The sequence below is a fragment of the Panthera tigris genome, chromosome D2, assembly GCF_018350195.1.
Source record: "Panthera tigris isolate Pti1 chromosome D2, P.tigris_Pti1_mat1.1, whole genome shotgun sequence".
Lineage (NCBI taxonomy): Eukaryota > Metazoa > Chordata > Mammalia > Carnivora > Felidae > Panthera > Panthera tigris.
Genome location: NC_056670.1, coordinates 3,170,630 through 3,185,503, shown reverse-complemented (window position 1 = coordinate 3,185,503; position 14,874 = coordinate 3,170,630). Strand labels below are relative to the sequence as shown.

The 14,874-nt window shown below is 39.4% G+C and overlaps 1 protein-coding gene across 1 annotated transcript in view; it reads right to left on the bottom strand.

Moving 5' to 3' along the window:
* The window catches only part of PCDH15 (protocadherin related 15), an 833,394-nt gene that overhangs the window by 511,632 nt on the left and 306,888 nt on the right, over nucleotides 1-14,874 (bottom strand). Inside the window, 1 exon segment of the mRNA XM_042960326.1 lies at nucleotides 4,475-4,635. Within this exon segment, the coding sequence (XP_042816260.1) occupies nucleotides 4,475-4,635 (161 nt within the window).

Genomic DNA, 14,874 nt, shown 5'->3' with positions numbered 1-14,874 from the left:
ACACATGCCAACACATATATATGTTTGAAATAATATACAGCAGGATAAATATTAAATATTTTCCTTAGATGGAAAATAATGTTTGCACATATGATTTTTATTTTCTGATATGTGTGCCATAAGCTGATATTATTTTACTGTTAAATAAAATTAAAATTTCCAGTTGTGATTGGATTTGGACTGAAAACATGGGTTTACCACACTCCTTTACTAGCAGCAATAGTCTGTGCTTCACATAAAACAGATGGGCGCTGGGTTAAGAATTTTCAGAATAAACACCTTTAGACTTTGATGAATAAAGCCGTAAAAGTGTCATGGCGTCAGAGAGAGCAATTCACAAGAATTTAAAAAATTCAAAGATTAATATAGGACATAGTAAGCTGCATTGAAGCAAGAGCTTATACTGAGATTTATTTTTTCTGAGTCACATGGAGATCACTTTCTATTATGGAAAACGTGGCAGGCATCTAATGGCTCAGGAAAGCATTAGGACCACAGCCAGTTACTCTAGTGGGCTGCTATATGAAAGTATAGATATGAAAGTACAGCCAACAACTCCTTTTCTTGCTTCTGTTTACAATTACTGATTTTGAGATGTAAAACCCTCTTAACAATTTAAGAGTAAGAAAAGTAGGAAGATGCTTTCCCAAGGCAAAACCTATAACCTGGGGTCTAGGTAACCTTGGTAGTTAGTGAAACTCTTGAATTTGGTGGCAATTTATTCATGTGCAAATAAGCTTTTTCTTGAGAAATGAGTCCATAGATTTGATGGTAATCCTAAGTGCTCTATCTCCCCAAAATGAAGACTTAATAACAAATCCACCAATGAAAGATTCATTTCAGCCTATCATTATTTCCTTGGCTCATCAAAACTTAGTAACCAGCAATACAGTGAGCCTCCAAGGAAATAGTTCTTTTTGTTTTTTAAGTTTATTTATTTATTTTGGGGGGTGGGGGGAGAGGATTCAAAGCTACTAGCACAGAGCCTGATGTGGGGCTTTACTCATAAACCGTGAGTCATAACCTGAGATGAAGTCTGTTGTTTAACCAGCTGAGACACATGGGTGCCCAAGAAAATATTTCTTAATGACACAATTCATTTCTGATATATTATAAAGATTTGGCAGGGTTTTTTTTTTTTATATCAAACTATTCTTTTCCCCTTTCATGGTCACTCTTTAACTCGATGGCCCCCATTACTAGCCAGCAGGTTGACACTACACACTGTTACTCTTATTCTTACACTTCTTACTTCTTCCACATTTCTCTTTTTACTATGTTTACACTTAGACTTCTGATGCTTCGCTTAAATCCATCTCACACATTTATCCAAGAAGAATTACCTGACACCAAAGACCAATTGTTGGGCAGCATGGCGAACTAGTTAATTAGCTGCATGGACTTAGACTCTCTTCACCTAAACACAGCACACTAGAGCAGCAGGCGAGTAAAATATACAACAACAACATACCAGAAAAGAACAAGCCAGCAAAAACCATGGAAAGCTAACATGAGATAGATAATCTTTTCTTTCTTTAAGAAACACTTTCAAAAAGCAAAAGCCATAGGGGCACCTGGGTGGCTCAGTTGATTAAGCATCCGACTCCGGCTTAGGTCATGATCTCACAGTCAGTAGGTTTGAGTCCCACGTCGGGCTCTGTGGTGACAGCTTGGAGCTTGGAGCCTGCTTCCAATTCTGCTCACTGGCTCTCTCTCTCTCTCTCTCTCTCTCTCTCTCTGCCCCTACCCTGCTCATGCTCTGTCTCTCTCTCTCTCAAAAATAAATAAACGTTAATTTTTTTTAAAGCAAAAGCCATCTATAATCTACAAGGTCCACAGAAAATAAAAAATGCAAAGAGGGCATGATATCAGAATAAAATGAACACACTTAGCTTTGGAGACAAAAATAAAGAAACAAAATCACCCCATTGTTTTATTATTCTCATTTCACCACAGGCAAGTGCTAAATGTTAAAGACTCACTGGGTCTAAATCTACTGCACAGATTATGGGCAAAAAATTGAATTAGCAAAACTTTAAGAGTCCTTCCGCCTCTAAAATCCAAAGATTCTGTAAAGCATCTGTAATCAGCAAACTCTAAAAAATACTACATTGAAAGTACATACTGTATTTAGTGAACCTAACCTTGACCTCATATGTACTATCATCATGTCTTTTACTTATTTCTTCCCATTATTTCAATGAATTTGTTTGCCAAGTTGCTAATATGTCGCACCTACGTGAGCATATGTTTTGCTTTTCGTTTATAGATGTTCCTCTGCAATATTCATTTCACACTTAATATTCTTTAGATGTTCTAATCTGCATCTTTAGATAATTCAGGTAAGTATCCACTGACAACACTTTAATTTAGGAAATACCTTGGCAAGTTTAACTTGACCATACCATTCCTAGTCCAAAGAACATTTTAAGTAGGTGGAAATTAGCTTTATTATTGTGTTTAAAAAATAAAAATAGCCTGGGGCACTTGGGTGGCTCATTTGGTTAAGCATCTGAATCCTGATTTTAGCTCAGGTAATGATCTCACAGTTCATGGGATTGAGCCCCACATTGGGCTGTGTGCTGAGAGTATAGATCCTGTTTGGGATTCTCTCTCTCTGCCCCTCCCCTGCTTGTGTTTCCCTCTCTCTCTCTCTCTCTCTCTCTCTCTCTCTTGCTTGCTCTGTCCCTCAAAAATAAATAAATAAACCAAAAATCAGCCCAGATGAACACATAAACTGTATTCATTCACATTTTTTGCAATTATTACTTTTAAGTCAAACAATTTTAAGTGTATTCCCACGGTACTGTTTCAGTTGAGCCAATGTCCAATAAATGCTGCCCTTATTAGAAATAAAAAATAATACTAGGGAAGCAGGTACTTTTTTCTGAAGGTAAAGGCAATCTTTAGTAAGTAATTAAATAATGTTTTACGTTGGAGACACAGAACACCATTTATTTATACTGAAGTATATCCTTTGTCTCTACTCATTCACTCTAGAACTTGTGCTTTTAATATCACATGAAAAAAATGGTGTCAAAAAGAAAGTAATTTGCCAGTAAACTAGTAAATTACTATACTTAGGTAGTAGGTGATTTTAAGAAAAGGAAACATTATAAAATAACAGTGATCTAGATGAGTATTCTATAATTCTCCTAACAGGTTACATAATGAAATCCATGTGACATGGATGTGAATGCCCCTAATGAAGGCCAGGAAAGGGAGCCTGTATGGTCGCAGTTGGGGGCACTGGTGCAGCCTGGGTGCCATTATCCACACTACTGTCACAAAAGTTATGACTTAGGACGTAAATTAAGCTACAATAATAGATAATAATGGTTCCCATTCCATTTTATACTCTCATAGCCGCCCGGCCAAAATTGCAAAGTGTGGGGTATAAACAGCAGTCAGTAGGGGGTGGTGGGGGACCGGGGGCAGCATCCAGGCTGACTTTTTCCCCCATGTTGAGCCTGACAGTGTCACTCATACTGTCCACTGCCACCGGTGCTTCACATCTGCTCAGTCAGCTGCGTGTGGGGCCCCCAAGTGGACAAAGACAACCCATCCTGTCCTATACCCTCCCACCCACCCCCTGACCGCAAAGCTCTAAGAGACTCCGAATTTTAGACATGAACTACGTCAGGGGTCATCCACTCCACACACCGTACTGTAGAGCAGATCATAAATCTGAGTGATGCAGGGAGATGATTCAGGTTCATTACGCTGAGGGTCTGACATTTGGATTTCATGACCTGGAACTTTGGGAGTACACACGTTTAGATGTACTCCCAAGGTCCTGCACAATTACTGTCGTGCACGCCCGGCCACATGCACGCACACGCACACTCATCTCTGCACTCAACACTTAGAAGCCTACATAAATCTACCCAAGTCTTCCCACTTTTTCGGAAATGACACATTCAGCAGCTTTGGTAGCTGAGCTATTCTTCATGACACAATACGTAGGACAGGCTGCCTTACTGCTTAGGTCACAGCTGGACTGGCACATCGCCAGGAAACTCACGCTCACCTTCTTTTGCTTTTTCCCCAGCCCTACACGCGCACGGCCACAAACCCACCCCTCACCCCGTGCTCACTCCTAGTGACGGCAGACCCTGTGCTCTTCCTCTCACTCTGCATCCTCAAGCAACACCTGCTGCACACCCACACTCTGGCGTGGGCCCTCGCTCTGCCTCCCCTGCTCTTCCAAAGTCACCACTCCTTAGTGTGAACATCTACCCTCCACGCGTTCCTGGGGGTCAGAGGGAAATACAATCATTCTCCCAGACACAGATGGCCCCTCCCCTTCTTATTCTTCCTTCAAGGAGTTAAACAAATGTTTTTGTTGATAAGCACAGAAAAGAATCTCAAATCATATAAAGAAAGTCCAAGATCATCCTCAACAAACACATGCAGTGATGAAAACTATAGTAAGGTTGTAACACAGGGACAAAAGGAAAAAAGAGTCACTAACGTCTCTATCCAGAACTCTGCCCGTGCTGTTCAGAAAGAGCATTTGCTTGACGGGGTCCAGCAACACCCAGTAATCCACATTGTCCTTTAAGGAAAGTTCGATGGTGGGGTCTGGTCCTCCCGCAGTCCCTTTGATCAGCATGTTATCCACCAGAATCGTACCTGCGGGCCAGAGACAGTTATTTGAAGACATATCCTACTTGTACAGCATCTTTAACAAGATCATACGCTTAAATGCCAGCTGACCGGCAAGTCTGTTTTAAAGCAAAAAACATCCAACGTAACATCTGGCATGATACAGAAGACGTCCTGTTTCAAAAGGGTGAAAATCACCTTTATTCCACTATTTATAAATGATGTTTATCTGGAGATGAGGGTGGCAGGCAGAGATTCAGCCACTTGGTGAGTTTCATCATCTATTTCTTGTTTCCCTTTGGACAACTTAAACCTGCTCCCCTCCCTGTCCATCGCTTCTCACAGGAGCCATCACTGGGTTTCACCCTGAACAAAAGGAGATCCTGAAGTAACAGAGGCTGATACTTCAGTTCACTCAGTAAGACTTCCGATATGAAAAGAGATGTCCTGAAAATAAGAGAGAGGAAGAAAAGGAAGAGATAAAGAAGTAGCAGGGTCTCCCATGGTGAGAACTGCTTCTTTCTTCTTTCATCTTAGAGCAAATCCATAAAACATAAATCTCAATGTGAAAGTCAAAAGTAGTGTGCAGACCCATGACTGAGTCCATTCTTCTTTAAGACTCGTCTGGGGTGCTTGACCAGAACAACATGCTAGTCCAATGTGGCATTGTGATGCTTGCTTTCTTATTATCCTTTCGGCAGGCTAAATTGTGGACATTTGTTGGATGAGTTGAAAAGACAGGACATCTCCAACCTTCCCTATTTTGTTAAAGATTCCATGCATTTTACAAGTTGGATGCAAACAGCACTGATGCAATTCAAATCCCATTCCGCACCCCCCTGCCCACACACACACCAACAATCCCTTTGCCAAAGAATAGTGCACTATAGCTTAGGGCAATCATTTTCAGCCCATCCATTTTATTAAAATTATGGCATCTAGAAAAGATGTGGCTATGCAAATAAAAATGTACCCCCTGAAAAACATTAGAATAAATGGAATATCTACAGAACCCATTGCCTCAGGATAACACACAATAATATATAGATAATCCATAAATATAAATCTAGCTTGAATAATAATGCAAAATGTGACAGCTGCATTTTCTTAAGGCCCAAATGTTATATCATTGTATAGTTACAAATAAAGGGGGGGGTCTCTTTGGAAGATTTTCTCAGCAAATTAATAGTAATAGTAATAGTAATAATAACAATAGTAATAGCTGTAATATTTCTTTATAACATTATTATCAGTCAGTTTTACCTGCCTAGGGAATGTTGAAAGGAACAATTGTTCTTCTGTAACAATAAATCTGAATAATGATTAAACACACACACACAAATGCATGTCTAAGTGAAGATTATTTCCTTCTACTTTTTCCACATACTAGTACACATAGATATAAAAATTGAGTGAAAGTGATTCTTCTATTTTTTTTTTTTTTGAAATGGCAAATGACTAGCTATAGATAATACATCCAAAAGTACAGTCTGACAATGATGGCATTTTCTTTTCTTTTTTTTAAGTTTATTTATCTTGAGCAAAAGAAAAGAGTGCTAGGGGTGGAGGGGCAGAGAGAGAGGGAGGGAGAAAATCCCAAGTAGGCTTTATGCTGTCAGCCTAGAGTACTACAAGGGGCTCGAATCCATGAACTGTGAGATCATGACCTGAGCGGAAATCAAGAGTCAGACACTCAAATGATTGAGCCACCCAGGGGTCCCAATGATGGCATTTTCTGACCTAGTAATATGTTCAAGGCTCAAGTACACACTTATTTACAAATAATTCATATAACTAACCCTTAAAAATTATGTGGTAAGTACTTTCAATATTAGGGAAGTCAATGGGATTCTATTTTCTGTTTAAATAAAATAAAAATAGAGAGGGAGGCAAACCATAAGAGATACAATGGAGTATTACTAGGCAATCAAAAAGAATGTAATCTTGGCATTTGCAAAAACGTGGATGGAACTAGAGTGTATTACGCTAAGTGAAATCAGTCAGTCATAGAAAGACAAATATCATATGATTTCATACATATGTGGAATTTAAGATACAAAACAGATGAACATAGGGGAAGGGAAGTAAAAATAATATAAAAACAGGGAGGGAGGCAAGTCATAAGAGACTCAAATACAGACAACAAACAGGGTTGCTGGAGGGCAGGTGGGTGAGGGATGGGCCAAATGGGTGATGGGTATTAAGGAGGGCACTTTTTGGGATGAACACTGGGTGTTACATGTAAGTGATGAATCACTGGGTTCTACTCCATTTTTAATTAATTGTTTTAAATCTTTATTTTTGAGAGAGAGAGAATGAATGAATGAATGAATGAGTGGGGGAGGGGCAGAGACAGAGGGAGACACAGAATCCAAAGCAGGCTCCAGGCTCTGAGCTGTCAGCACAGAGCCCAACACAGAGCTTGAATCCACAAACTGTGAGATCATGACCTGAGCTGAAGGCGGACACATAACCAACCGAGCCACCCAGGCGCCCCTACTCCTGAAACTAATACTACACTGTATGTGAACTAACTTGGGTTTAGATAAATAAAAATAAATAAACAAAGGAATGTACAATAGCAGGTGAACTAACAGGAGGTTTATGCCTTGACTCACCCATGCATCACTGCAGGGGCAGCAGTGTCTGAAGGCACGGGGACACACCATGGGGACACATGGAAGGATGGGGCAGTGAGCTCCCCTTTACGGTCCAAATGGGTTGTAACCAGAGGAAGGTGTAATCATTATGTTAATGACAATTCACACAGTGAAACTAAAACAACGTATCTGGACTTATACTTTATTTAATTTTTTTTTTTAAATTTTCATGGAGAAAATCTAACTGTTTTCTTGCTTCCTTGTCAGCTCTGTGGTTTTGGTGACTGGGACTCATCAGTAACTGGTCCTAGTGCTGGTATGGCGACAGAAGAAGAGCTTCTCTTTCACCAGAATATGCCTTCATGTTGCCAAAATCTCTCAATACTTTCACAAGCCATGTTACCTTGCAGCAAAAGTTTGGAGAACCAGAGAGAATGGAGCATGGCTGAAGGAGGCATGACACAAAGGGCAATATTTTTCAAAAGAAGGAGGAGGAGGACGAGGACCAGGATGAGGATGAGGATGAGGATGAGGATGAGGATGAGGATGAGGATGAGGACGAGGACGAGGACGAGGACGAGGACGAGGAGGAAGGGGAAGAAAGAAAGAAGAAGCAGGAAGCAGGAAGCAGGAAGCAGAAGAAGGAGGAGGGAGAGAAAGAAAAGAAAAAATGAATGCATAAATCAGGAAGGAGGAGGAGGAGGAGGAGGAGGGGTGGGAGAGGGGAGGAGGAGGAAGAAGAAGAATGTAGGTATTCCTTCTGGTTTTCCCAGAGAGCCTCGTCTTCTACCTCCTCCCAGTAGAGCAGGGGACTTGTGGCCCAGGGTTATGGAGGGTCTGTCTGCAACCTGGTGGTGGGGACTACACTTGCCACAGGTCAGGGTGTGAGCCTGGGCATCTGGGTACTGAGACAAGGCTGGCCAACAGCTGTCTGGCAGGAAATCTGGGCATTTGGGGAGAGCATGGTAACTTTGCCTCCTCTCTTGTTCTGCAAGCTTCCACCTTTTCCAGTAAAACCTTCCTTTTAACCCCTCCTGTGTGATGCTGAAAATCTATTCCTACCCCTGACTCCATCTGGAATATAAAGACACAGATACATGACAAAGAAAAGGGTAGGATACATAATGCAGCACTGATTAAGGAAGCTGGATGGCTCTATTACCAGAGAGCAGACCAGAACAAAGGCTATTATTACAGGTGATGAGACATACTGCATCAAAGTAGAGGGATCCATTGATCAACAGGTGTTAACCTGAAGAGATCTGTCTTGAAGAATATGTTAGGACCCAAGACAGGCTCCTCTTCTGTGAAATTTTCCTTTTGCAATAATAATAATAATAATAATAATAATAATAATAATAATAATAAACAGTTGCAATCAGGAAAAAGGAATTAAACTTAGTTTGATATTCATGTCACAGAAGTTAAGAGAGCCTTCCCTGGAAGTGACAGAATCCAGTCCTGGGTCCACCACTTGCCAACTGTGTGAAGGTGGCTGGATTACTTAACCCCACTCACCTTCAATTTCTCTTTTTATAAAATCAGGACGAAAGCAGGACAGATAGTTCTATAATGCTGTACGTACGTAACTGAAAGACACACGTATTCTTGTATCCAGAGCACTAACAGAAACCAAAGTAGTCGAAAATCAATAAAAACACTAGAACAGTTAAATACTTAATGGTATTTTCACAAAACATCATGGCCTATGTTTGCCAAACTTAAACCCTGGGGTCTGTGTTCCTTCCTTCAAAAAGTAAGTATTGAGGGTGATTTGCTACTAGGTAGAGACCTTTTTCATCCAAAGTAGAAACTTGGTTGGGTGTTTAGCTTTCTTCATGAATCTATTATTCTAATTCAGAAAAAAATAACTCTGCAGTCACTTCATCTATATCTATAACTTCTCCAAGCAGACATATCTATCAGGTGTAGATGCTAATTCAGGTTCTACTTGTACTAAATAAAGGGACTGCAGATTTTCAGCTTTGTTCTTAAGATCTTCTCACAAGTCTTTCTTCTTAAGTATGGAAAAAGCTTGTCCAGAATATTTCAAAACATAAACATATTATAAAGTAACTTATGCATCAATACAATTTCCTTGTTATACCAATGCCATTCACTACTTACTGATGTGCATAATGTAAGTGTATCAAAGAAGAGCCTATTGGGTTCCTGGATGACTGAACCGGATAATACAGGCAAAGCACTGATTGCTATCCCTCATACAGAAGAAGGACTTGAGCATTTGTAATTATGGTTACTGCTGTTGATGCCATTAACACCATTTTGAAAGAGAAATGACCCGAAGCTAAAGCAAAGTGATTTATTTTACGTCCCAGTGTTCTTTACTAACCAAGTCTACTGTTCATTTCACAAAGCTAGGATTATCATGTTTGGTCAACACACAGACATGGCGGCAGTCTGGAAGAATTTTTATGGACTCTGAAGATTTGAGTCCCAAATAATTATTCTGGGAAGTTAGAAGGTAGAAAGAGAATCCTTTCTGTAGATAAAAGTGTAGACAGAACCTCTTGATCCAACTGATGGGCAATGTGTTTGGGCCTACTATTTTGAGGGGGTGGTACCCACTCTTTCCACTTCCTAACTGCAGACAATTCTGATTTTTTCTCATAGGAACTCAGATTAGATTTGATGGCAAAAAAAGGTCTTACTTCACAAATTCATACTAATAGTGATCTTCAGACTGAACACTATTTTCCTATCCCCAGAACATGTTTAATTTGATAGGAACTAAAATCGAAAACACCTGTATTATAGTAACAAAATATATATTTATATTATATTCATATATATTTACATTATTATCTGATTTTGTATATTATATATCATTTTATATTATTTTATATTACATTATTCATATTGTATTATATATTATATGTAACTATACATATTAAATATATAATATTAATATTATATTATTTTATATCACTATATATCATTTTATAGTGCATTATATATTATATCTATATTTAGATTAACTACATATATTTATCTATACTTTATATAGCATAAATAAAATTTGGATAGTTAATGTTTTTCCTGTGAAAGTCATTTGCTTCTTTAAATAGGCAGTTATAACACAAGTGAATTACTCTCTAAAAATGCCACGGGGGTGGCAGTGGGAGGGGGTCCATTGCCTTTCTAATTAACCTAATTCAATGAAGCTGAAAAAGTAAGTTCTACAGGGAGACAGAGTAATAGCCTGTTTGGGTTCATTCCAAACATTAAAAAAAAGAAAATCACTCTGTGCACAGAAACCACTTGTTGCTATGAAACAATTAATTATTCAAGATATACAACCAATATGGGTTGCATAAAATCTCTTGCAACAATCTTTGCCCAGTTTAAGCCAATTGGAAGAATGCTCAGCTACATGATCTACCTGGAAGAATCCATTGCATGTTACTCCCTGCAAATGAAAACATAAACAAAGCTACCAAATGTGTATTATTTGATCAAAACAAATTTGAAAATGGGGCACCTGGGTGGCTCAGCTGGTTAAGCATCTGACTCTTATTTCAGTTGAGGTCATGATCTCATGGTTTGTGGGTTCAAGCCCTGGGTCAGGCTCTGCACTGACAGCATAAAGCCTGCTTGGGATTCTCTCTCTCTCTCTCTCTCTCTCTCTCTCTCTCTCTCTCTCTCAAAAAAAAAAAAAAAAAAGGAAAAGAAGAAAATGAAAATGTAGCTATCTATAGTTTTTCAGTGAGGTTAACCAGTAAGCATGCCCATGATATAGTTGTTATTGAGTAAAATCTAGATTACAAGATTCACAGGCTAAGGGAGGTTCTTCTCATGCTCATATCTGCTTCTTTGTCAAGACTTTCTAGGACTTTCCTGGAAGTAGTCTGTCTACTTTGATTTTTTTCACACTTCTCAGTTTACGGTTCTATAAAGTATACATTTCAGCTAAGAATATGTTCTTATAGATAGATAGCTACTTGGTAAACTCCTTCAGGGAAAGAAACACATGAGTATTCAACAACTTCATACAAAACATAGATTTTGATTGGGCTAGGATTTGTATATTAAGGATATATTAACCACACACAATATATGCTAAAGATTGAAAATGATACCAATCAAGTCAACAGCGGTTAAACTTACAAAATTACAAGTACACTGCTTTGCAAAGTGACCTTGGTCTTTTAATTTATATTTTATTCACCTCAAAAGAACAAACCATTGCCAAATGGGCAGCTTTGTTCAAGTGCACTTCACTCACATTACTTGAGGGACGAGACCTTTTACTTACATGTGATTCCTATTTCATAATGGTCAATAGTGATCCCACAAGCATGGCACGGACATACAATTATAAAACTTCAGGAATGAGATAGGTTTTTTTTCCTTCTATCTTTCACTCTTTCCTTAGAAATTAATATGAATACCTGGCCCTCTAGACAATTGCTAGTATCTGTATTCTGGTGTGAATAAAGTATTAAGCAAATACATATGTATTATACATATTGGTGTAGAAGGTATGTTAGGCAGGTTTATTTTGTTTATACATCACTTATACAACTAAAAATAGAATCACAGAATTTTAACCTATCCTACCATCCACCCCCTGGGTTCCCCTCCTGAGACCAATACTACACTGTATGTTAAGTAAATGAATTGAAAGAAAGAAAGAAAGAAAGAAAGAAAGAAAGAAAGAAAGAAAGACAGAAAGAATCATAGAATTTTAGAAACAAAAGAGACCCTGCCATTTCATCATAATTTTTCATGAATAAAATGAAGCTGACCTTCTGGTTTCTCCACGTCTTTATCCCAAGCCCTGAAAATGCCCTGACCGAGGCGGTGTAGCTCATAAACACATACCCAGGACTGAACCCCAGTTTTCCAGCTTTATTAGTTCACAATTTAGATCTCCTTTCTCTATGCCTTGCTATCACACTGGAAACATGTAAACTTTAAAAAAAAATATGAAATGATAAAAACCTTGGAAATTTTGTTTTGGGATCATGGGAAACCCACACAGAGATCCTGTCAGGGCATAGATGGATTATGTGGAATTCTGTACCCTTTTATTTTCTTGACAAAACGTAAAGGGTCAAAATGGAAATAATTCTAAAGTAAAATATAGGGAGCATGGTACCATGCAATCAATGAACTGACCCTAGAACTAGTTTTTCCAGATTATACATAGGTATAGATATAGCCTTTGACCTTATAGCTTACCACTCATCAAAGAGAATAAATAGCTGGCATTAAGGGATAGCCCAATAAATCACCCACTGAGACTGGGAGCATTAGTTTAATTAGTTTATTAATTAAACTAATTTTAGTTTATTTAGTTTATTTATTATTTATTTATTATTTATCATTTATTTATTAATTATTTATTATTATTTATTTATTTGTTTATTTATTAAACTAATATTTAGTTTATTAGTTAAATTAGTTTATTAGTTTAATAAGTGACACACTGGGGGCACCTGGGTGTCTCGGTTGCTTGGGCATCCAACTCTCGATTTCAGCTCAGGTCATGATCTCGCAGTTCGTGAGTTTGAGCCCTGAGTTGGGCTCTGCACTGACGGCATGAAGCCTGTTTGGGATCCCCTCCCTCCTTCTCTCTCTGTCCCTCCCCCACTCCTGCACTCTTGCTCTCTCAAAATAAATAAATAAGCTTAAAAAAAAAAAGTGAACACACTAACCCAGAGTCCCTTGGAACAGCCATGGTATATACTAATGTATAATTAATACACATTAATGAATATATATTATCATGAGGAATAATGTATGTAAGCAAAGGCACATTGTTACTCAATGAATAATACTGTTCACCCTGTTGCCACTGGGAGTTTATATAGACTAAAGCATGTGAAAGGACTTATTCATTTTGTTTCATTTTGTTTTGTGGCTAATTGGAAATATTAGCCACGATGTTTTAAAATAAAATATCACTTTTTTTTTTTTACAACTGCGATTAAAGAAGCACAGAATATACATAAAAGCCAGGAGAAAACAAGAAGAAAACCATGCAGATGCAGAACATAAAATAAAAGGGTAGGAGGGGGCAACAGTTCATTCACTTATCACGGAGAATGTGTCACGAAGCAAAAGCCATTTCTTCCCAGCAAAAATAAAAGTGAACAAGAGAACAAGCCCAGAAGTCATACTACTGAGGTCAAAATGCTCACCAACATCTGCTTACGCTATCAGCTGGGCCAAATGGTAAAACATAGACTAAGTAAATTACAACGTACTCAATTCATGGACATACTGAAGTGATAAAGGTTCATACTCTTAGAATTCTGCAAGATCTTGTTACTTTCAGAACAACAAGTTGATGCAGTTGAAGAGACAGACTATACAATTTTTAAGTGTGATGATTATAAAAAGGTAGTTTAAACGTGAGCCACATCTCTAGTCCCACCCACCATTGGAAAAACCATGGACTCATCAAGCACTTGCTCACAAAAAAATCTATTTGGTTGAAGTTAGAGAAACAAAAATCACTGAAGATACTCTTTTAAAATGTGTATTAGAGATTGAGTGCTTTAAAAAGATATAAGCTAAGATGTTCTTCAAGAGGATCAATATTTTATCCTGGTCTCCATTACAATCATTTAGAAACCCTGAATCCTGGATTGTTCTCCAACTCTCCAACAATAAATCAAATCTCCAGCAAGATAAGGATACCACTTTTTTTAATTTTTTTTTTGCCAAAACATCACTTGAGGATGTGCATGTGCTTTCTCCTTTGAAACTGCAGCTGCAGGAAGTTTTCACCAGTCTTAGCTGATTTAAAAACATAAAAGAGATGAGAGGAGGAGCCAAGATGACTGAACAGCATGGAAGTTTTTTGTGTCTCGCGCCCATGAAATCCAGCCAGACCAACACTAAACCATCCTACACACCTAGAAAACTGACTGGAGGATTAACACAACAATCTGCACAACCTGAACCACAGAACTCAGCAGGTACACGGTGCTGAGAGGTGAACCTGGGGAGAGAGAACCCCACGGCATACAAGGAGCCACTTTTGCAGGAGGAGAGAGGAGGGAGACTGGGGGGGGGGTGTGAGAATACGGGAAAAGCACCCCTCCCCAAAAGCAGCTGGAGAGAAAGTGGAAAATTGGAAACAGCTGCAGGGACTAAACAAAAAGGCAGAAAGGAGAAAGGAGAGGGTTTCAATTCCATTAAGACTGTAAACAAGGGGGACGCAAAGGCTGCAACTCCGCAGCTCCCTACCTGGCGGTGCTCTGATGGGAAGGGCGAATCCCCAGGAGCAGGGTGGGGTCCGGGAGGTTCTCTGGCCACACGGGGAAAAGCGGTTCCACTGCTGGAAGGACATTTCCTGGAGACTGTTGAAGCCCCCTGGTCCCGGCAGACCCCAGAAAACGGCCACATTCGCTGGGGCTGGGACAAGGTCCTTAAGGCTGAAGCCTGGTGCCAGATGCGTGTTGTGAGTTTCCATCATCCCTGAAAAGCACCTGCTACACCATCTCACGAACTTTTTCTGGGGCGGGCTGGCACCCGGCCGCAGTCTCGGGCACCGGCAGCAGCAGGGTCCCGCAAGCGTTCCTGGGTGCGGCCGACACTCGGCCATTGCTCATTCGGCCATTGTTCATTCGGCCATTGCTGGGTGAGACCCTCCCGCAGAGGGCGGAACGGGCCAAAGCCGCGGTCCTTCAGA